The sequence below is a fragment of the Archocentrus centrarchus genome, chromosome 9, assembly GCF_007364275.1.
Source record: "Archocentrus centrarchus isolate MPI-CPG fArcCen1 chromosome 9, fArcCen1, whole genome shotgun sequence".
NCBI classification, from domain to species: Eukaryota; Metazoa; Chordata; class Actinopteri; order Cichliformes; family Cichlidae; genus Archocentrus; species Archocentrus centrarchus.
Window position 1 is genome coordinate 975,467 of NC_044354.1, and position 22,648 is coordinate 998,114.

The 22,648-nt window shown below is 40.7% G+C and overlaps 2 protein-coding genes across 4 annotated transcripts in view; one reads left to right on the forward strand and one right to left on the reverse strand.

Moving 5' to 3' along the window:
• Nucleotides 1-3,958: 3,958 nt before the first annotated feature.
• On the reverse strand, nt 3,959-12,366 carry suds3 (SDS3 homolog, SIN3A corepressor complex component). Of its 2 annotated transcripts, none has more exons than XM_030738336.1 (11): nt 12,168-12,366; nt 10,497-10,566; nt 10,313-10,368; nt 9,659-9,730; nt 8,413-8,432; nt 8,128-8,287; nt 7,736-7,831; nt 7,579-7,640; nt 7,103-7,461; nt 6,185-6,269; nt 3,959-4,096 (listed from the first exon to the last, which is right to left on the reverse strand). In XM_030738336.1, the coding sequence occupies exons 1-9, from the start codon at nt 12,277-12,279 to the stop codon at nt 7,420-7,422; spliced, it is 690 nt and encodes a 229-aa protein (XP_030594196.1). In that variant the 5' UTR covers nt 12,280-12,366; the 3' UTR covers nt 3,959-4,096; nt 6,185-6,269; nt 7,103-7,419. The 2 variants fall into 2 exon arrangements, with proteins under 2 accessions (XP_030594196.1, XP_030594198.1); XM_030738338.1 differs by lacking the exon at nt 12,168-12,366 and adding an exon at nt 11,426-12,007.
• Nucleotides 12,367-14,693: 2,327 nt separating this feature from the next.
• taok3a (TAO kinase 3a) overlaps nt 14,694-22,648 on the forward strand; it is a 67,689-nt gene continuing 59,734 nt past the window's right edge. The window contains exon 1 of one of the 2 annotated variants that reach the window (XM_030737235.1): nt 14,694-14,847. The gene's annotated coding sequence lies outside the window, so the exon portion shown is untranslated. Of the gene's footprint in view, nt 14,848-14,948; nt 15,128-22,648 lie in introns of those variants that run through there. The other variant, XM_030737236.1, reaches the window with a different exon arrangement.

Sequence of the window (22,648 nt, forward strand, 5' to 3'; positions counted from 1 at the left end):
CGGATTGACACCAGTTTTCTCACCCTTTTGCAAAATAGTTAATGCAGATGTCATTCAAGAAGTCCAAACTCCATTGTTTTAGCTGTGGTTACAGAACAGAAACCATATGCTCCGAGCTCTTAGAAACTCCCTGATCAGTATGAAATCACTGAAAGCACCTGTTTGACACTTCTTCACAGAATGTTTCAGTTTGCAATCAGTCTGCAGGCCTGTGTTGTTCTTTGCAAGCATGGATCATCGAGGAGGTCTAAGGCAGATGAGAGGTAGAGTGAGAGTAAGAGGTAGAGGGGTCAGAGGAAGAGGAGTGCATGTGCGAGGTGGAGGTATAGCTGGAAGGGCTCAAGTTACAGATGAAATTCGGGCAACTGTGATTGATCATGTCGTAAATCATGGCCTTTCACTTCAAGAGGCTGGACAAAGAGTCCAACCTGCTCTAAACAGAAACACTGTTGCATCCATTGTTAGAGTTTTTCAACAGGAGAACAGGTACTGTGCTATACAGTATATACGGAAATATCTGCAGTGATATACAGTAATTCATGTAATTTTTTCCACATTTCATATATTCTTTATAGAATTGAAAGGCTGCCAGTCGGTGGTGGTAGAGGGAGAATTTTAATGCCGAGCAGGAGGCAGCCATTGTCAACATGGTTCTGGCAAATAATGACATTAGCCTGTGTGAAATCAGAGCAGCAGTGATTGCTGATCAGGGAGTATTCAGGAACATCCATGCTGTGAGCGAGGCCACAATTGACCGTGTCCTCAGAAGGAACATATGGCCATGAAACAGCTCTATAGAGTTCCATTTCAGAGGAACTCTGAAGCTGTGAAGGAGCCCAGATGCCAATATGTGGAGGTAAGGAAACACAACAGTACTATACTCTTATGCCTTGTCATATCATGCAGTTACTGTAGAATGAACTGGAGTCACTTTGACGTAATTGTATTTTGCCTTTTCATTCTTTAACGAATAATGGAGCTTGAAGCTGAGGGGGCACATCATGTCTTCATTTATGTTGATGAAGCCGGTTTCAATCTTTGTAAAGTAAGGAGACGTGGAAGGAACCTCATTGGGCATAGGGCCACTATTACTGTTCCAGGGCAGAGGGGCACAAACATAACTGTGTGTGCTGCCATCTCCAATGATGCCGTCCTGTGCCATATCCCTACCATTGGCCCATACAACACCGAGCGTCTCGTAGCATTCCTGAATGCCCTTCATGACATCCTGATCCTGCCTCAGGAGAGAGGCCTGGCATGCCACTGTTCGTGATTATCTGGGACAATGTGGCGTTCCACCCTCGTGTGTGAATGAGTGGTTTGCAGTGCACCCTCGGATGATGGTACAATTCCTTCCTCCATACTCTCCATTTTTAAATCCCATAGAGGAATTCTTTAGTGCATGGAGATGGAAGGTATATGATCACCGTCCCTATGAACAGATGCCCTTGCTCAATGCAATGACTGCTGCTGCCCAAGATATAGATGCAGAGGCATGTCAAGGATGGATCGGGCATGCTAGACGATTTTTCCCTCGGTGCATTGGACGAGAGAATATTGACTGTGATGTGGATGAGGCCATGTGGCCCATTCTTCAAGAAAGAAGAGACTAGAAAAGACAGAAGTGTATCACTTGTGGCTATCTCTTATACTCTTATAGAATAGGCCTACTATAGATTTTTGTTCTTTACTGTAAAAGACTGTTTTTTTTTATTTTCCTAATTTCTCACATAGTAATGGATTTTATTTTTATTTCCATGTATTCTCTGTTGGAATATTTCATTTGTCAGCCACAGTCTGAAAAAAAGAATAATCAATAAAATTTGCATCAAAGCATATCTAATTCTGGATGCATTTTTTACCTAACCCAACCTATGTAATTTGCTGATGATGTCAATCTTGTAGCCAAGGCTTTCAAAACTTTAACAGTGTGTATTTACATATTTAAGCATTATATGGAAGAATACATTTAAAAAAAATTAAACAAACATATGTGGCTGTATCAGGTAGAGCCACCTATGCAAGATGTCCATCCACGAAGATGCGCGTTATAGTGAGGAAAGCTTGATTCATCCATCTTCTTTTTAAATATTTTTAGTGATTTTTTATTTCATTATATCAACTATTGTAATATCGCAAGGGCAGCTACAAATCCATAATTTCATAGTTACAATGTGTCAGGAGAGATTTTTGAGAATTATTTCTCGTATAACAGATCTAATCTGCAGATATCTTTGTTGTCGATACATATGGTCCATCTATATAGCACTATTTTTCATAATTGCTTTTTTAATGGGCTACCTTCCAGGTTGGTTTATCTGCACAAGGTTACCTGTATAACCTTTCTATCAGGCAGCATTATTAGGACTAATACTTATTGTTGTAGCCATTTTTTTGAAATAGTAGTGTACATTTGGAAATACAAATTTGGTAGATACAAGTAATTCTGTTTGCAATGGGATTGTTAAGCGGTGACTAATCTGTAGAATAATTTGTTGTTTATGAGGTTTTGTATACTGGTAGGAAATTAGGAAAGGGCACCGGAAGTCACTGGACCCTAGAGCAACACAGTTTTCAACCTACACTACACTGTACTATGCGGTAAATTCAGTTAAATTAGAAAGGTCGAGATTTCCTTTGTTTCGTACTTTGCTTTCTTCAGTAAGATACAACAGAAGATTCTTTGGACTCAAGACCTTTGTTTTACTAACGCGTGTGTGTGTGAGTACAAAACACTTGAGGGTCCAGACTGGGGAGGCAGCCGTGCCGCTGCAGCCATACTTAGAGTATAAAAAACACTGTTGTGCCCTTTTCTGCCTCCAGCAGGGCTCTCTCAAAATGTTTCCACTGCACTGTGAAACTGGAAGTCCAGAGTTCTCAAGTATTTCGAAGTTCTTTGGTTCTGTTCGCAGAAAACACGAGGGGCACCCATTCAGAAGAAAAAGGGTCCTTTAGGGGCTGGAGAAATAGATGGGCACTGTTTCAGACAGGATAAATTCCATAAAGAGCTGGTATAAATAGCATGTATAATGACAGTAATGGGGGTCCATGTATAAAATGACCTGAATGTTCATCACCATGTACTCAAAGTATACCAACTGTTACCACATTTGAAGCTCAACAAGTCACAGAAATATATGCTAGCAATCAATACAGGCCTGTGTGTTAACCAAGGAAGTGTCCTAATGAGCCACATGCAAGAGTCTGTGTTGATGTTTTTCATAGATTATGAGCCTGCTTATGTTTCAGCAAACCTGTGGTTTGGTGTACTTCTTAACACATTTAAAAAAAAATAAGAAGCTTGAAAATAAGCAGAAAACATTTTAATAGAATGGAACACAGTACAAAACATGAGTCAGCTTAATGCTCCAAATGCAAATAACTGGTCAGCTGATCCAGGTGTTTCACATACGGAGGTCACAAATCACAAAATCCATTTCTCTCAAATAAGAAATTAAAGGTTGTCAATTAAAAAAACAAACACACAAACATCAGCATAACAAGAAACTTTTATTCCATAACGATACTGAAAAAGGCATATTCTTGAAAATGGCATGACTTCCTGTATAAAGTACTGAGTGGAAGCAGAACCAGCTCCTCGGCTGTTATTCAGCATTTACTTCAATACGTCGCCAGTTCTGCTGTTCAAAAAGGAAGCTGCTGGAGAAAAATAACTTAATGATAAATGTAAATGAGACTGCTTTAGGTTTGAAAAGGTTTGTGATCAAAACTCTCCTTTGTGACCACAAACCAGTTTAACATGCATGCCACACAGTGACAAACAGAATGCTGGAGAACAGTTGGACATATGGCCACTTTTACTGCAGCAGCATTTGGTTAATGGGGGAAAACTGGACGAGATGTTCATGGCCAAAGAAGACCTCGTGTGCATGTTTGTGTTGTGTTTATGAGAATCTGAAATATGAATATGAGGCCACATGTTAAACTAAAAAACTGGATGGATGGATGCACAGATGGGGTCGGGCGGGGTAATGTTTCACGCAGCCGACCGCCGGCGAATGACGAACGCTCCCCTCTGCAGCTGCCCCAGGTAGATCCTCATCTTTGTACTGTCGCTCGTCTTTCTCACCCAAATCTGGGAAACACAGAACAACCTCAATAGAGGAAAACTGCTTTCTTATACATATGCAACTCTAATAAATTAAACGCACAGTTTTCTGTCCAAGTCAAAAATGAGTCAGATCTGCAAAATAAATCAGTTGCTGATCTGTTTTCATTCTGCCGCTCAGGCTTTAATGTTGCACTTGGTTAATGTGAGACATCAAGCATGACAACAAGTAACGTAGGCTGTACCAGAGGGAGAACCAGCGATGAATGGGTTTGTGTATCATAAGTGAACATAAAGGGTAGCTGAAAAGGTAAAACTGTAGTTAATTGTACCTGGTTCACCTGGTTCTTAATGGATGAACTACAATCACAGTAAAAAGAAAGTACACACTCTTTCATAATAAGAATAATCTGCTCTATCAGGTCTCAAAATGAGGTAAATACAACCCCTGATGAACAAAGCGTGGCGTATTACGCCGTGTAATTTAAACAAAAATTAGAGCACATTTAGCATTTTGTGAAAAGCTAAATGTGCTCTTACTGCTTCAATAGGAATTAAGAGGATAAGTAGCAGCCAGGTGGTGCAAATGCACTTGATTAACTGAGCATCAGCAAGTGTGAGCACCTCTATAAAAACATCGGCAGTTTGCAGGTCTGCTGCATGCAGGAGTGTTTTAACAATGCCAGGGAGGGAAGGCATCAGCAATGGGAGCAATCAGAACTGTTGTTGAGAGGTGTTATGGCCATTTCCAAACAATCTTGAGTCCATCATTCTACAATGCAAAAGATTATTCACAAGCGGAAACCATTCGAAACAGCTGACAGTCTTCTCAGAGTGGACATCCCAGCAAAATCACACCAAAAGCAGAGCATCAAAGACCCAAGAGCTCCTTCTAAGACTCTGCTTTGCAGCCACAGGACCTGGACACCCTGCAGTCATTCTGTCAACTGTGAACTCCTCTGTATACCAAAGTATTGTAGAGTCAAATGTGAGGTCATCTGACAACTAACGCTTTTCTCAAATTGGGTTGCGAACAGGACAATGATCCCAAGCACACCAATAAATCTACAACAGGACTGGATCATTGCAACACTGATTCTTTTCTTTTTGAGAGTCCAGACCTCAGCCTGACTGAAATGCTGAGGTGGGACCTTAAAAGAGCTGGTCATCAACAAATGCCCACAAACCTCAATGAAATGACGCGATGTTGTAAAGACGAGTGGGCAAAAATTCCTCCACAACAATGAGAGAGACTGAAAGTCATACAGAAAACAATTAAGGTTATTGGGGTATTTACCTCATTTCAAGGGACCAGATCATTTTATTATGTCCATACATCCATATCTTGATATGTACTTTTTTACCGTGACTGTCCTTTATCCCCTCCAGTTACCGCACACACGATTGTGTACATCCCTTTCTATAGTTATAAATTGTAGATGATGCAGGAAGAAGATTCATTCTTTCCCACCAAAATTCCAGAATCGTGACTGAAGGGGTTATAGTTCTACTAAACTGAACTAGATGTGCACAAGTGCAATCAGAAATCAATACAATAAACAAAAACAGCTGAGCTGATCCCTGGCAGAACTTTGAAGCTCGTAATGTGCTTATAGACACACAGAAGCACAACTGCTGCACAACTGTTCTCTAATGTTGTTTTGTTTTTTCCTCCAAATTGTTTTGTAATATCGTGAAACAGCTGGCCACCACACTTTTTAACAGATGTTACTCCAACAGAATCATATACTTGGACCATTTTCAGCTGTTTGTCAATAAACATTTATTGCCCTGGTGACTATTCACAGCAGCAGGATAGTACATGTGGCATGGAGTCTGTAATGCTGGAACATGCTGCCCCGTGCAACAGTGCGTCTTACTGATGTCTTTTTAATGCTTTTCTTTTTTCGGAGAACAACTGAGCTTTAAGCCATAGAGGAATATGAGTTGTTGAACTTTGACTACAGAAACGATGAACTGGTCTTCTTATGGAAATGAAAAAAAATATATATACATATGCACAGAATATTACAATCTTCATCTTTTAGGCAGTAATGGCGGTTCTGTATGCACCCGGATGAGGTGCTGATGCTGGGGATGAGAGCTAAAACCCACCTCATTGGTTCCGACTGTGCTGATGACACAGCTGATCTTTGTGTTGTCTTTTGACTCCAGGTAGATGGCCTGACTCTTGTGGTACCTGTCAGCATAAACACACACACACACACACACACACACACACACACACACACACACACACACCACACACACACACACACACACACACACACACACACACACACACACACATCCCACTACAGTTATGAGGAAACTGCAGAGTGGAGGGGAGTGTTATAAATAATTTTACCCAGCTGAATCAACCACATTCCTCCTGAGAAGGCACTAAGTAGATAATTGGAATGGAAATTCAAACCAAAAAGTCTGTTATTTTTAATGGCTCCAACCTTAGAGGACAGAACAAACCTAGAGGAAGAGACTGACAGAAGGTATTATTATTAAGGGCCCACTGAAGAATAATGATGCATGTGCCTCCCTGTGGCTTTCTGAGACGGCTTTCTGGAGCTGGTGTCTTCTTTAGCCATCAATAAATGAGACTGCCTTGAAAGAAAAGTGCACATACCACACAGCTCTCGCCTCTCAAAATACTGTCTGTACGAGCAGCTAATAGGATGGAATTCTATTATTTTTACCCATCTTCAAATGACCTTATGTTCTGACATGTCTGATGCACAACTCAGCTCTGAAATGGAAGAGCACGGGGCTGAGCCTAGTCAGGAATTTTTACTCTTATTCTTGTGCTGACATATTCTCCAAATATGTATTTCTAACAGTGCCTCCAAGCACATATTCAGCAGCCCCGACAAAACGAGGCTGCTATCCCAGCGGTGGGAATATAGCTTTGGAAGCTCAAGCTAACATCTAGCTCGTAACAATGTGGCCATCTAGTGGTGAAGATGTACTGAAGCTGTGTATGAATTGCAATCATGTGATAGATTAAAACCTGAAATTCACCATCTTTTGTCATAATAAAGTTTCCCATCCTCGATGCGGGCCTCGTAACGCTGGGTGGGGTTCTCCATGGGAGCGGAGGGGACGTGCTCTGGAGATGAGGGAGACACTAAGGAGGGAGAAATACTTGATTAGTATCAATGCAATAAAAAAAATCCTTATTTAAATGTAAAAATATATGTGGTGTATGTGGAACATTCTGGGAAATGTGTGTATTCACTCTCTTTCTCATAGCAGAGGGAGACTCATCTGTCTGAGAGGTGTTAATCTGATACTCCAACTCAGCAAGACAGTAAAATCTGTGTTTCAATAAAGGTTCATTACAAAAATCCAAACATACACGGCCGTTTTGGTGACTTCAGCTGTAAAGAGCAGGGTTGGAAAGATTTATAACAAAGAATTGGTAAAAAAAAAAATAAGCAAAATAAAATCATTTATCAAAGAAACATGATTGCATGGAGAAATAAAGAAGCACTCACTTTATTAAGTGTTCTTAGATCTTCCATTATCTGCTCATCTGTTAGCAAATAATTTAGCTGAGGTTTGAAGAGTTAAGGAAGACAGATAATCTATTATCTACCCTAAAGAAACTTAACAAACACTCCCAGTACAAAGAATGTTTGATGTGAAGGATATCCGGTGCAGGTTTTCGCCGTTTGTCTGGTATCGGGACCGGATCGTTGGGCCGTCGCCTCAGCTTCCTGGTCATGATTGGCTTTACCTCCATTGAGTCTATGGATGGCAGAAATAACACACTGATCCAAATATCATGCAAATAGAGTAAAACAAACAAACACAAACCTTTGTAATCTATAAATGTAAAATGACACAAACCATAAAGACAAAAAAGAGGGAAGAAGAAAAGAGCAACATGCTAGCTGCATCTGAAAATTCAGGTTGAATCTGCTAACTTAATATTAAATATGTAGACAGAAAAAAAAATACTGCCACCCACACACTCTCCTGTACCCCCATCTCTCTTTAGCTGAGCGAGTCCCTGATTAATAATCCTGCTCTGGCTCTCTTACCGCCTGTCAGCTCCATTGTTAATTTCTCGTTCTCAATCATCTTCTTTTTCTCCTCCAGCTCTGCGATTAGGTTTTCCTTAAGCTCAACCTTTTTATCGTCAAACTCTTTCATCACCGCAGCCTTCTTCTCCTTGATGTAGTTCCTTTCCACCTGCTCTGTCTGCAGAAGGTACAAAGACAGAAAGGAGGAGGAAAGGTATGTTTATACCTTGAACTGTCCCAAACGTAATGGCTGATTTTGATTTTACACCAACACCAGTCAATTAGAGACACTGCTGTGCTCACCTCAAGCTGGAGAAACAGATCTGTGAATGGGGAGATAAAGCATAACTGGTCACTGCATTCAATTTAATTGCCTTCAAAAACCATAAAAGAGAATGCTCATAGTACAGGACCACAAAGTAACAGAAGCTCACAATAAAATGCCACACAACTTCTAGCAAATGTAGTAACTCTTTTATCTTTTAGTCATTTTTATAGTCAGAGTTTAACTGATTATTCATGAACATATAGATAGCTACCGTCTCCCACTACAGTGATTATGAGTCTACCGCCAGCACCTTTTTGGCACTGCATTCTGAACAAAATCAACAGTCATTCTGATCAGCAAAAAACTGAGTACATTCAATTCTGGCACACAGCGAGCAAAAGAGAACGCTGATCACAAACAGGACGAGCCAACAAAAACAAAGTATCCAGTATAATTAAAGCAGTCTAACGGTGAGAGCTGCACAGGTCGGAAACACAGAGATCGCTCAGCATCAATCCTGCAAGTTTAAATGAGCAGACAGTCTGTTCTTTCACTCCATCCAATCCAGTTAAGTGCACCACATGGACTTATAAGTTTGGGATGTATGGGTGTGTGTATTTCCACTATAGAAGAAGGCGACCAAATAAAACCAACAGAACTACCAAATAATTTTTTAAAAGATCTTATAACAAATAACTGAGAAATACCATCAGCTGTCTCCTCAGTGAGTCTCTCATAATGTGGCTGAAACTCTGAACTCCACTGAATGATTCCAAGGACACCACAACAGAAACCTGGCCAGCATACCAGCCGTAGAGAGGAACAAAAACAAGACCAAGGGGACCAAGTTGCTAAATATACTTGGGCAACCTTCCCTAAAGTCAATGTGGGAAGAACTGCTGTTCAAAAGTCCAATCAAGACAAGATTGTGACCTACCAGGAATCTGTCTCATTGTCAGTTAATGTGACCATCAAATGGGAGGTTTTCTGCACAGCTATCATGCAGTTTGTACCTGCTGACAACCACATGTCAACATGTCAAGACTTCAATCTTTTTACTTTCATTACCAACACTTCACTTCTTAATGCCATGGTAGCGGCTATTTCTATTTTTGTTTTCAGCTTTTTGTTTTTTGTTTTCAGGGCTGCAGTTGTCTGCAGCCCTGTTTCCCCCTGAATAAAACAAGCCAAACTACAGCAGAAAGCTTCCTGAAATCTGAATAACATGCCCAACATTGGTTGGCATGGCTGCATCAGAAGCAAAGCACTTTGTGTTCTTGCCTGCATTTCGGAGTCTCTCTTTGTACTGCTGGTCCAACTTCTTCATCCTCTTCTGATACTCCTGCAGTGTGCCTGAAAAGACAAATGGGATTTAGATTTTAATGTAGTGTGAGGAGAATTCTAATGCAAGGCGCCATCAAAATACACCATCCATTTTTGTGGACACCTCAGCAGTCATTTTTTGCCACACCTTCTACTCTCAGTACTCACCCACAGTCTAGACTAGAATGCACTGACACTGTAATTACTTTTGGAATTGCAAAACACAACCTATCACTCTACAGTTTCCACAGTCATCAGTATGAGCAGTAAGGGCCTTTTGGCAGTACTTCCAACAGCAAACTCAGCAGTTTGCATCAGATAGTAAAACAACAGACAGTCTTAACAATAAAAATGAGCTGATGATGGCAGAGGACCATTTGTCATCGCTGCAATCTTTTTAGCCAATGACAGGAGAGCACTTTTAAACAGCTTGTCTGGCCTGGTGATGTAATGCCTAACAAAGCACCATGACTAATAAGTAATGGTTTGGCTGTGCCCTTGACAAACATTCAGCCAAAATGAATCCCATCCTCACATAACAATGCACTAGTCCTTCACATATGGATAATTCCTGACACCTCCATTCATGCGAAAATAAGTCCAAGTGATTACCTTCTTGTAACTGCTGCAGCTGTCTTTTCAGAGAGGCCAGTTTGTCTTGGTACATTCTGCAATGAAACAAACAGTTGAAGGCCCAATGCCTTTACAACAGCGGTGGAACTTAAAACTTTAAACAGCAAAAATGATTTTCCAACAAAGGTTCAAACTGCTGATCCACAGTTGGCAAGCAACTTACTGCTCCTTAATTTCCACATAGTCATCTTCATCATGCTTGGCAAGGTCGGTTTCACTGGCATCCTCAGTGTCTGGAAAAAATGAGATGATGAGAAAAGAAATGACTCAAAAAACTCAAAAAACTTCTTCAGCTAAATTTAGGAAAAAAATATTTTTTAAATACTTAATTTGATCATTTCAGTAAGGTTTTACAGGGGTAAGATTAAAAAACAAAAAAATAAAACAACCTTGATGCACACACCGAGATATCTGCAGATGAAAGTACGTGCGTGGCACCGATGAGGTAATGGTGTACACCCTGCTTGGGAATGCCCTGGGCAGAGATTGTAGACAGTGGGAAACCCACGTATGCCAGGATAACAGCTGATACTTCTACATATCCTTGGATCGACAACAGAAAATGCTCAGCTAAACCAAACTAAAGCGGGTACATCTGCTTAACTGTCACTGGGCTTTTACGTTTAGTGCAATGACATTAATAAAATTTTTTTTAAAAAGAGTGATGATATATCTTTTAAGCACTTTTCGCATGCTGCAATTACAATACAGATCCCGGCTAACTTGGTAGTGCTGCCAGTCCAATGGCAACTCTCTCGAAGCAACGCTAACATGTTTCGCCAAACCTGGCTGATGTCAGAAGCTCGGGAACCAAGTTATAAGCACATATGTCTGACAGGAAAACAAATCAGCCGGCTTAACCTTAAAACGCCAAGACAAGCACTGACTAAGGCCCCTGTCGGCTTTCAAGCTGACACAGCAGCTTCATTTTCGGTTAGCATTAACGTGCTAGCACAAGTTAGCTGCGCCTGCTGATTAAAGATGGTAACCCGACTCTAGCCTTACGTGGTTAGCCGTATACGAACATATCCGGAGGGGAAAAAATAAGTCCAGCTGTTCGCTTGGGAGGTCGATGTCAGGAAACTGGCTAACCTTGTAGTGTTGTCATCGCCTTTCTCTCTTCTCGTCTTTCTTTCCCTTTCCCTGCAATCCGTCCTGCCTCGGTGAAGTGTGTGTGAACAGGGCAGTGCAGTGGACACAGCACGCAGGATTTCGCCTGCCTTCCTGCCGACCTGTCAATGCTCGGCGCTAACGTTACGTAGCGAGTTGGCTAATTAACGTTTGATTGTCGTACATTAAAAAAACAAACAAACAAACAAAACGAATAGTCGAAGTAGCTTAATTTTACAGACACAAAGCCACTGTGGTCAGTGATGTTTTTAGCTGCAGTTTATGGGTTTCGTGTATAACATTAGAAAAGAAAGGCTAGCAAATCAGCGTGTAAACAAACGCGTGTTATTAGTGATGCCTCATCTTGTGCCAGCGATGAAAATGCTGTCCCAGTTTGTTCTGCTTATCGAGCTCACATCAACTACTTCTGAGACATTTCTTGACCGGGAAGTCTTTGCTCGTAGCACTGTGGATCTTTCCTAAACGTAGCTCGAAAGCTAACTAACGTGTGGCTGCACTGAAGTGGGAGCGATATATTACAATTTAACTTACAGTGTTTCAGTCACGCATACCACGCTGTATGAATAAAAAGGTTGCCACTCGATGGAGAAAAAAAATTGTTGAAAAAAAAAAAATCTAAATTCGTACAATAAGCGCGCATTTCCGTTTTACCCAACAACTAGACAGAGCCCGACAATCCGGGAGATATTGTTGATTTCGTTACCTTCTTCCGAGTCTCTCCCCCTGAAACTCCGATCGTCGTCGTCATCCACGCTATCAAGTTCTTCTTCATCGTTGTAATAATCCACCATGGGCGACAGCAAAGTCGAAGCCATTTATTCGCACGGCAAAATGTAAACAAACACAAAATAAACAATCGATTTGTGTTTTGCAGCTTGCTTGGAAGAGCGCCTACAACTGGAAGGACCCACGCGTCTCAAGCAGTCTGAAAATATGCCTGGGTAGAATTTTGATAAAAGCTACTTATATAAAAATATTTAACGGCGTTTTCGTTAAAATTAGCACAAGGAAGTTGAAACAATATGTGCTAGGCAGTAGCCACTATGTTTTCTATAAGCGCTTTGAAATATAAGGTCAAACATGTGAACAGGCATATTCTCTACCGTTGTAGTCGGTTTGTTAATAGGTTTAGTTTTTTCTATTCTCAAAGAATTAGCATTAGAAGGTGATTGGTGAAATCCGCTGTTCTTTTTTGTTGTTGTTGTTGTTGTTGTTTTTCAATTTAAGCCACCGCTGCTGAAAATATATTCCTGTTTCCTGTCTGCCACCCCCCCTCCAGTGTTCACTCATAATTATCCGTTACCCGCATTAACCCAGAAACATTTTCAAACAGTAGCGACCAAAAGAACTACAAAATATGCTTATTTGTGGGGACGTTTGTTTGTCTTTGCAGCTGAAGTGAAATTTTACAAAGTCAAGCAGGCGGAACATTTAAAACAGCAGATTTACTGCAAGTTTTTTAAAAAAAAAAAAAAAAAAATAATAAGTATCCAAAGTAAAAACGTAGTATTTAGCATGAACCTTTTTAGTGTATTCTGCTTTTAAAAATGTAAGCATATCATAATCGCAACCACCATAAACTATAGCTGAATACAGTTTGTCCATACAGTGTATATCCTTTTATTTCATAGGATTTATCTTAAAGTTTTACTTACTTATTATTCTGCAGATTGTAAACATATACTGTAGATAAAGCTACCCAGCAGAATATGAATAATTGATCATCTCCAGCTGCAACACCAACGTAATATACACAATAATGAATAAATAATTGTGATTCAACAATACAGTGCATTATTCTATAAGGACTTCTGCTTTAGGCGTTTATTTTAATGCTGAATACATTTGGATTAACTACCCAGCCTTGCAATTAATTTACTGACAAAAAACTGATGTTGGGAGTGTCAATAGGGCCAGCTTGGTTAGGTGCCTCATAGGCACTTGATGTTTGGACACACTGCGCTGTCAGTAAAGAGAAGTAAATATTGAAATAGTTTATCAGTTATAATAAAGAAACGCTGCATAGATTGTACTTTTAGGGCATAACTTAAGCAGGGGTGTATGACAAACCATATCTGTGGTCACTTTTAACTTGGTATGCTGTATTGTTTGTCCTGTCTGTGTGTGTTTCCTTGCCTATCTGTATGTTTACTATATTTAGTATATTTTGATGTTACCTGCCCGATGGGTAAGGACATAAATGAACAGTTTTGGTCAAATCTGGTTTGTCCACCTTTTCTATATTTATACTGATGCCCATTAACATGCACTGTCCCTGTTGAATAATCCAAAGTAAAAACCTTTGTACTATTAGGCAACTAAGTAAGATTACAACTTTGGGTTTTTAATGGTCTAAATACTTGTTTCTCCACGTTGCAAACTAGTTATTGAATACAAATTTCTTTTTATACTCTGTGAAGTACCACTTCTGATGTAATACATCTGTAATAGGAAACGGGGCTGCACGATCCTGAAGGTTTTAATGCATGAGATAATTTATACAAAGTTCAGGAGGGAGACTACCATCCAAACACTCTCCTTGCAGTTGTGCATCTAAACCTACACATTTATTTGTTCTTTATTTGTTCTAGGGTGGGAGGCAGGGTACACCCTGGACAGGCCGCCAGTCTGTTGCAGGGCTCCTCCGTTATCATTAACAGTAAATGTTCTTTCATTTACATTTGAGAATGATGTTCTTGCAAGTGAACACTTTGTATTTCTGATTAAAAATTCTGGTTTTAATCAGAATTACCCCCCAGGCCACTCTGTTGCGAAAATTCCTGGAAACGCTCTGATACCGAATAATCTCAATATAATATTGCAATTGAACTTCCAAAGTACAACAGGAGGTGGCATCATCGTACTGAGTATATTCAGCAGACTGGCTGGCTTGCCATCTCTGAAGTTGCAACAGAATCGGGATGACTCAGTGCATGCATCTTTAATGATTTGCAAAGGAAATTAGGCATAGGATTGTTGGACGTTCACTTTTAATAATAGCTTTATTAATATATTTTATTTATTTAATGCTGCGCCATTGGAAGGATGATTAATGCTTTATAATTTTGTACTGTATTTGGACAAAAGGATTGAGCACAAAGTGCACGCAAAGCAGTCAGTTTGGTATTTATTCTGTGGAAAATACCGAGCGCGCCGAGCGCACATCCTCCGGCGGTCCCTTCCCGACACGATACAACTTTATTTCCGCCTGTCTGTCAGAGCAGCTGTCAAACACGGGCTAGGGGTTGTGCTCCTGCTGCTCCGTCATTCAGGAAGTCTAGACCAACTGACAGCACTTCGAGAAGTCACACCGAAATCTCCAGAGTCGGACAAAATAACCCCGAAGTGTGTCCGCTTTTCGCCAAGGACGAGTTTTACAAAAGGTGAGCAGCTTTTCTGCGCGGCGTTGCGCTGCTGTCACCGTTTGTCCCCTTCCTGCGTGACGGTTAACGGCTCGTGCTAAAGCCTCGCGCTCCGAGATCTGAAATGACACTTCCTCTTGGCTCAACGGCTGAGCTGCTGTAGCTAAATGTCAAAGCGGTAAAAGTGGATACAAACGAGTAGTAGCGCTCATTAGGCTGCACCTGAAGTTGGCGATGACCACCATCGCCTGCTTTCGACGTTGTTCGGCATGTTGTTTAAACGCAACTCTACTCAGAGGTGGTGAGTACGGAGACGAGCGTCAGCTCGCTGGGGTTAAGTGCGTAGGTTTGCTTTTCAATGGCTTTAACGAAGCGCACGTTTGCTCGTTATTGCATCTTCTTAAAACCGAGGCTGAATTATGGGGGATTTTTTTTTTTTTTTTTTTACGCTGTGAACTGAAGAAGAAGAAGCTTTGCTGTTTGGTTTGTTCCTCGGGGGGTGAGTATGGTGAGCGAACGGATGACAGCTTGTAGTGAAGTGTACGTTTGGGGTTTTTTGTTTTTAACAGACGACAAGGTGGCTGGGTGCCATGTAAACTTGTCCCGGGTGCTATTTTAGCGGTGTCACTCAGTGCGGGTGTCAGTCCGCCGGAGTCTGTCACGTCCAAAATGACTGTGGTACCTTCCATTGCACATTGTTGTGAGTGAGGTTTTACTATCAACGCACAGTCACAATGGCTTTCGGTCGAGACAGTGTAGCGTCCACTATGCATGACACTACGCATACTTTTACTACGTCTGTCCGCAGCCTTTTTTAACCAGGCGAGCATGATCTGCATCCCCGGGGTTTATTTATTTTTTATTTTTTTTTTAATTTGGACTGTGGGATTAGATTGCATTAATTTAATGCAAAGACAACAACAATACGTCATTCATTGTTTTATTTTATAAGTCATTCATGGTTAAAATGCTACAAGACATCTTCACCTGCACACGAGACTGCGCTCCATTAAATGGGCAGCAGCTAAAAGTAAATGTAGGCTAACACGACAAGCTCGAAATGGCAGATGTAGATAGCAAGCTGAGCACTAAAACCCAAGCTGACCCAACATGATGTCATCTCTTGTGTGTAGAGCGCATGAGTGAGAGGAAGCAGACCCCCGTTTGACTGCTAAACTGTGTCATTTGTAAAGATTTATTTTAAGAAGCCTGCCCACTCAATTTCAGGCATGGATCACGGGAATTTAATCCCATATTATGACATTGCACCTGCATGCCATTCACATCGATTTATAGTATTTTTTTTTTTTTACTTTATGTCATTCAGCTTATGATACACCGGATGAAAACCCCGTGTGGATCAATTTTGCACACTGGTTTTACTGACTGGTTTACTCATCCTTAGATAATGTTAAATAAGTATTGTAAAAGTGATGTCAGTCCCTCTTTAAAGCAGCTGTCAAGTTTATGTTTCTGTGCCATGTCCGAGTTTCTGTGCCCTTCTTCGGTCTCCAAAGGGAACAGACGACAACTGTTGTGCAAGTCCTGTCCCTTGTTCACGTCATTCATATCTAGTAGGTTCATTGACCACCCAGTTCTACAGAGAAAGGGAACTGAAAGCATCACACTTCCTTATTAGTGATGCTATCTCCTTTTTATGATTTTGATTGTGCCATTTTACCATAAGTGTTTTGCTGAACCCAATAATAGAATAGGTCTTAAAGGTAACTGCAGCTTGATGGTGCACAGGTTATGACGGGCTGAATATTTCAGTCCTTTGCAGCTGCAGGGAAAAGGTTTTATAGAGGATGTTGAAACCACAAAGTAAAAAAGGGACGTATGTGCTAAACTACAGAGGCTCAATAAACACTTTGTGTTTGACAGGATAGAAAGATGCAAACCTTTTGGGAAGAGGTCAGAGTGATAAGTGTGAAAATCAACCTGATGCTATGTCTACTTGGGTTTGGCTAAATATTACCCACAGCATAAGACATATAATGTCAAATCTTCCACTAGATACAATAACACACATTGAAGGACAGACAAATAATATTTGAACAGGTCTAGAGAGCTTCTTGGTCTTTGTAGATGATTTGGATCTAATGGAAAATCAGTGTGAATAACTGATTATTAGTTTTGTTTGTTTTTTGAAGAAGACACAAGTTCTTTGGGTATGGATTACCTTGTATGTTGATAAAAGGAGTGTTTTCCTGTTATAATCTTTAAAAAAAAACATGGCCTACATGTAAAAGTTGTCCTACACGTAATTTCTTTTAGTGTAGCTCTATGAGAGATTATTGAGATGGTAGTAATAGGGTTCTCATGGTGTGTGTGTGTGTGTGTGTGTGTGTGTGTGTGTGTGTGTGTGTGCGCGCGTGTGCGCGCTTTTGCTGATGGATGCTCTGGGAAAGGATAAATCAGCTGACAATTGGCCGATGTTGCTCTCAGAGGCGGGATAAAGTGTGGGAGTCTGAGATGTTGATAGTTTACACACATTAGTATACAGGTTATACTTTTTGTTTGTTTGTTTGTTTGTTTTTAGGGCTTGTCAACATAATGGAGAAAGATTGTGTTTTATCAATTTCAACAAGTGTGCCACTTTTTTAGTTACTGTCTTAATTTTGCAAACTTGTCAAACATGCTGTAGTATTTCTTTATTTCTCAGCATCGCCATTAGCACTGTCTTACGTAGCCTGCCTCAGGTCCATGTTAAAAAAATGTAAATAAACATCAAGTTAATTGTACATTAGCACGGCATTAAAATGTTGTAAATGCAAAGACAAAATTACAAAAACAGTTTCTATATGAGGACTTCTTGGAGGTACCGCTCCAATCTGTGTAGCTCTGTTCGCTAACCTTTTCCATACAGAAGCACTTCTGCACAGAACGGTTCTTGTTATAAAATTAGTTGGGATGAGATATAACAAACTGACCGGTGCTCAGCTGACAGGCCTATATTACTGATGAAACTGGTGTATACTGGTTTATTGTAAAAAAAAAAAAAAAAAGAGCAGTACCCTTCTGTTTGCAGAAATAGTAGAAGATTTCACTTCAATTTATCATCCACCGTAAGCCTGGATAATCATTTATTGTCACACACATTAGTGCTGAAAGAAAAACTAATCTGGCTGCTCTGTTGTGTAGAGCTTGGAGTTGTTTTTAAGATGTTGTTCAGCAGCACTCGACCAGTTAACGGTCAAGTGCTCGAGACCACGAAGGAATAAGGTGTCATCGGTGTAAAGCTGTACTTTGGCAGATGATGACTCTAGACATGCCTTTCTGTCTCAGAATCAAAGGTGGTCAAAGGAGGACGACAGCACTTTGATTGTTGTGTTGTTACTTGCAACAGAGGTTATCACAGACTGAAATTAGCATAGAAACAAATACACAGCTATCTGAGTCACAGATACCTTACAGCTGAAATAGTTATGCCAGATTATATCAATAAAAACGTTTTCAGTCAAGTGGCAGCCATGGTGATCGGTGGTGAACAGGGTCTTAATTTTGCACTATGCTTTATTTTATTTAAGTTATGCTAAAAACTCATTCAAATTAATGAATCTTGCCTACAAGTTGGACCATCTTTTGGTCCTACTAGGAAATTTAATTTATAACCCAAATATTAAATGTGATACATAAATAAATTTGTAAAAGTGTATTCCTAAAATACTCCATTTAAGAATAACAGTGTTTGTATCAGAACTTCCTGCATGCAGTCCAGAGTATTTAATCTGACTGTGACTGCAAACTGCAATTAAAAGTTCCATAATAGTAAGAAGGTGGACTGTGAGGTACAATATGGAAAAAATGGCAACAAGGTCAAGAATGAACGTGTACACTGAGCCCAATGTTGTTGGTCCCAGTGACACTTTATTTATTTTTACATCTTCTACTCAGACGTCTGAACAATGAAATATCAAGGTAACCAGTAATTACTGCGTTAGTGTGCCGTGTCTGCTGTTTTGTGCTTAGGTTAATAAATCAAAGAAAATGTGTCTGTTTAAGAATCGTGATTTCCCCGTCCTATCAGGGATATGTGCAACTTTTTTACTTATTATTATTATTATTATTATTATAATTAAAAAAAACATTTAAATGTTGCTTCCCTCACTAGTCAGCAGCAGCATTACTTGTCATTTAAACAAATTGTACTTATATTAATGAATAATAGCAGTTATTTGCTGGTTCTAAGTTGTGATGACACCACTTACTGCTAACTGCAGCCTTGACGGATGTCTGCACTTCTCCTCCTAGTCTCTGTATTCTCATAAATTCATGAAATCAGTTAACGTGCTTTCATATTGTTTAGCAAGAAGGCAAAGCATCATGGTATAGAACAGTGGAAATGACAGCTTCAAATGTATTAATCTAATTCAAACCCACATAGCAGCAAGTATTCACCGTGCTGGAGAGACGATGAGAAAAATGTTGTCTTAGTGCGCTAAGTCTGTTGTTGTAGTACTCCAAAGCCAAATCCCTGATCCTAATGAGAGAATTTATTCTATTGGGACCCTCAAATTATTACATTAACTTCACAGAGAGGAAGTGGACTCAGCAGAACAGAAACCACAGTTCCCAATCTCTTATAGCAGACGTGGTTTGCTGCTTCTGGGTGTCTACGCATGTCATTGGGATGTGCAAAGGGCTGCAGCAGAACAAACACCACCACCTCATAAAATAGGCTACATTAGTTATAATAGTTGTCCTGACCTCTGTGTGCCTTTTACAGCTCTTCTAACATGCTGCAGTGCCTAATGCCATCTCTTTCAGTCCCAGTGAAATCCTGATTTGTCTTATTTAGGAACAGCTCAAAGCCACTGAAGTCATCTTTTAGCCTTACAAAAGCCTTATTTAATTTATAACTGGGAAGAGTACCTTGGACAGCCTCCACTGTATCTGCTATAATATATCGAGTGATCTCCCATTCTCCTCACGTGCAGGTCAAAGTTATCAAGTTGACCTGTTCTTGTATTGAATAACCTTGACAAACCTACTAGTAGGCCTGTTATGGGTTGGAAACAGCCATGTAATGAGGTTATTGGCAGGGTCATATCCACACGTCTAAGACCGCCATTGTGATATTTTCCAAAAATTTAAACCCTCAGTGCCGGTATCTGAATTTGCTTCTAGGGGAAACCTGTTGAAGTGAAAAGCCTTTTTCCTTCCATGTGATGAAAGACTGACTTTTGAAACATATATTACAGAACTGTCAGTTATCCAGTGCTGCAGCAGTTTGGTGGTTTATGCTACAGTGGCAGAGCACATCAATATTAAAGGGCTTCTGTCAGGCTTAATGTTGTGCAGTGATCTGGGTTAGGATGTCTGATACAGGAATGCTGTCTCAGATGGTAAGGGGAATTATGCCGTTTATACCCCCACCACTGATGTGTGCATGCGCGCTGCTTTTAATGATGGTTTCAGTAGACAGCAGAACTCTGCACTGCTGCAAAATTGTGGTCTTGTGAAACCAGTAAGAAACACAGATATTTGGTAACGGGATTAATCTGTAGAAACACTTTATTTGATTAGCCAATCATAAGAACTATATACACATGTGCATGTTCCCAGTTCATCCTTAAATCATTTGGTGGGCATTAAAGTTGTGTTTATACACAACACAGAGTGAGTATTTAATTAAATGTGAAGATTGTTAGTTCCTCAAAGCAAAATGCCCTTTTTATAAACCATCTGTTGATTCATGTCCAGCTCATAATCTCTTTGATCTGCATCACTTAGGGATTTTTATGGCAATAGTGTATTTGCACCCCTGACCATGATGGGGGGAAAAATGTGAAATGGATCTAGTCGAGGCCCAGCAGCTGGTGCAGACCTGAGTCATGGCCTTGGTCTACTGAAAGCTGTCTCAGAGGGGGGGGGGGGGGGGGGCCAGCAGATGTCTCATCAACAGATGCCTCCCCAGTGAGTGTGCCACTTTGGCTGTTTACTTGCCACCTTACATGGATGAAAACCGTACCAGTTGGACCAACAGATTTAGATCTTTGGTGAGCAGTAGTGTCCAGCTGTCACCCACTGAAGTTTTCACAATTAAAATATTGCCCACCTTAAAATCTATTAATTCCAGCAGTTTTAATGCAAGCCTGTGCGTGCGTATTTATCTGGAAATTCCAACTGCCTTTTATAGGCCTTTAACTAGCATAGCATCTGGCTTAATTTGTTTACTGAACATAATAATGTAAATGTTGCATACCATTGTGCACTGCATTTTTGGTTGTTAAATACATCCATCTTCCTAATGTGTTACATGTCCATTTCCCTCATTGTTTTTCTCAAGTTGTGTCATAAGAGAGGCATTTTGGCAAGTTGGCCTCTGTGGGTGTGGGAGGTTAGCACGAGTGACTTGATTACAGAGCTTTATTAGAAATGCACATCCAATCCCCTGGTGAGGTTGCAGCTGTGACCACGAGTTGGCCCCTCCACCCACCCTCTTTTCAACCCCTATTATGTCCGACTACATCTGTCTCCAGCTTTTTTTTTTATGACATGTGCAAGCCTCTCTCTGCTCTTCTATGACTAGGCCAAGCTGAAGTGCTGAGGAATTATGAGCAGCCATCACCATCACCCAAAGAGACATTACCACTGCTGATGGCTGACTCGTCTTATCTCTGCCCACCACTACCCCTCCTGGGCCGAGGGCTTAATTTAGCTTGGCAGAATGGAGGAAAAGACTCAGACTGGACTATTTTTAGAACTACATGGTTCACTGTAATAGGGGGTCTTTAAAAAATTGAAAGTGTCATGTCATAGGCCTACCATTCGCATCTGTTCTGCTGACTCTCCCCTGCATGCAGCCGGCTGGGAAAACTCTAGTGTGCACTGTGAGCTTTGTAGAGCGGAGCATGTCAGCAGGGCTTAGGATGCATGAATGTGATGGACACATCTACTGATGTGTGTGGGGGTGAGGTAATACAGCGCACCACATCTATTTTGGGCACTTCCTTTGCCTGCTCAAAGCGCTTTTGTGTCTCTGTTATACATCATCATTTTTTTACTTGGCACCTTTTCTAACGTGTCCAAACGTGTGATTCATTTTTAGCAAAGCACTTTTCATTGGTGTTCAGGTTCATAACCTTCGTGTCAGCCCAGCCGTGGACACTGTGGCCAGCAGTGACCACTGAGTAGCTTTTAATCCATAGCATTTCTGAATGATATTTAGGGCTTATAAGTTTGTCATCTGGCACCTCTAGTGCTACTGAACCTGATGTGAATGTTTGATAACTTCCCATCTTGTGGCCTACCAAAGTGCCTGCCAAACTCGCCCCATCCTCCCCCAGTCCAAACAAAATCTAGGCCTCTGCCCAAGTTCTGTGCAGCCCTAATGCTGCGACTGGACAGCCTCCATTGGGTCAAGTGGAGATTTAAGTCTGAATCTGGGGGAGATTGTGTTGTGCTGTCGCCAGCCACCAGTTATGACGATAAATGTGACTTTTTTTTTTATTTTAGCAAACTCTGCATCTCAGCCTGGCTGAATATTTTTTCCACAGACCTCACTAGTGGTTAAAAATGCAAGAAAGTGTTAGTTATGGAAGTTGCACAAAGCAGCTGGACAGCACAGACTATTCTCTTGCACTTCCATCTCCTCCCATACTGTAGTTGCTGCTTTCCAGCTGACCTTTACTGTTAACCCTGGATTCATCAAAGTGCCTGTGTGTGTCATATTGAAGGAGGAACATAGGAGGAAAGTCAATGTAAAGTACTTCAGCCAACCCTTTCTTACTCAATACTCTTTACTAGGAAAGCTTTGAATGCCTTTGTGAACCCCATGATTAAACCAAACAATTGTCCAATAACGCTGTGACTTGGA

Bases quoted from the DNA above. Each gene is read 5' to 3' on its own strand.
- suds3 (XM_030738336.1), bottom strand. From the start codon at position 12,279: ATGGCTTCGACTTTGCTGTCGCCCATGGTGGATTATTACAACGATGAA. The intron at 10,567-12,167 runs GTAACGAAATCA...CATTTTTTCCAG, and splicing joins GGGGAGAGACTCGGAAGAAG to ACACTGAGGATGCCAGTGAA. The intron at 9,731-10,312 runs GTAATCACTTGG...TTGTCTTTTCAG, and splicing joins GCTGCAGCAGTTACAAGAAG to GCACACTGCAGGAGTATCAG.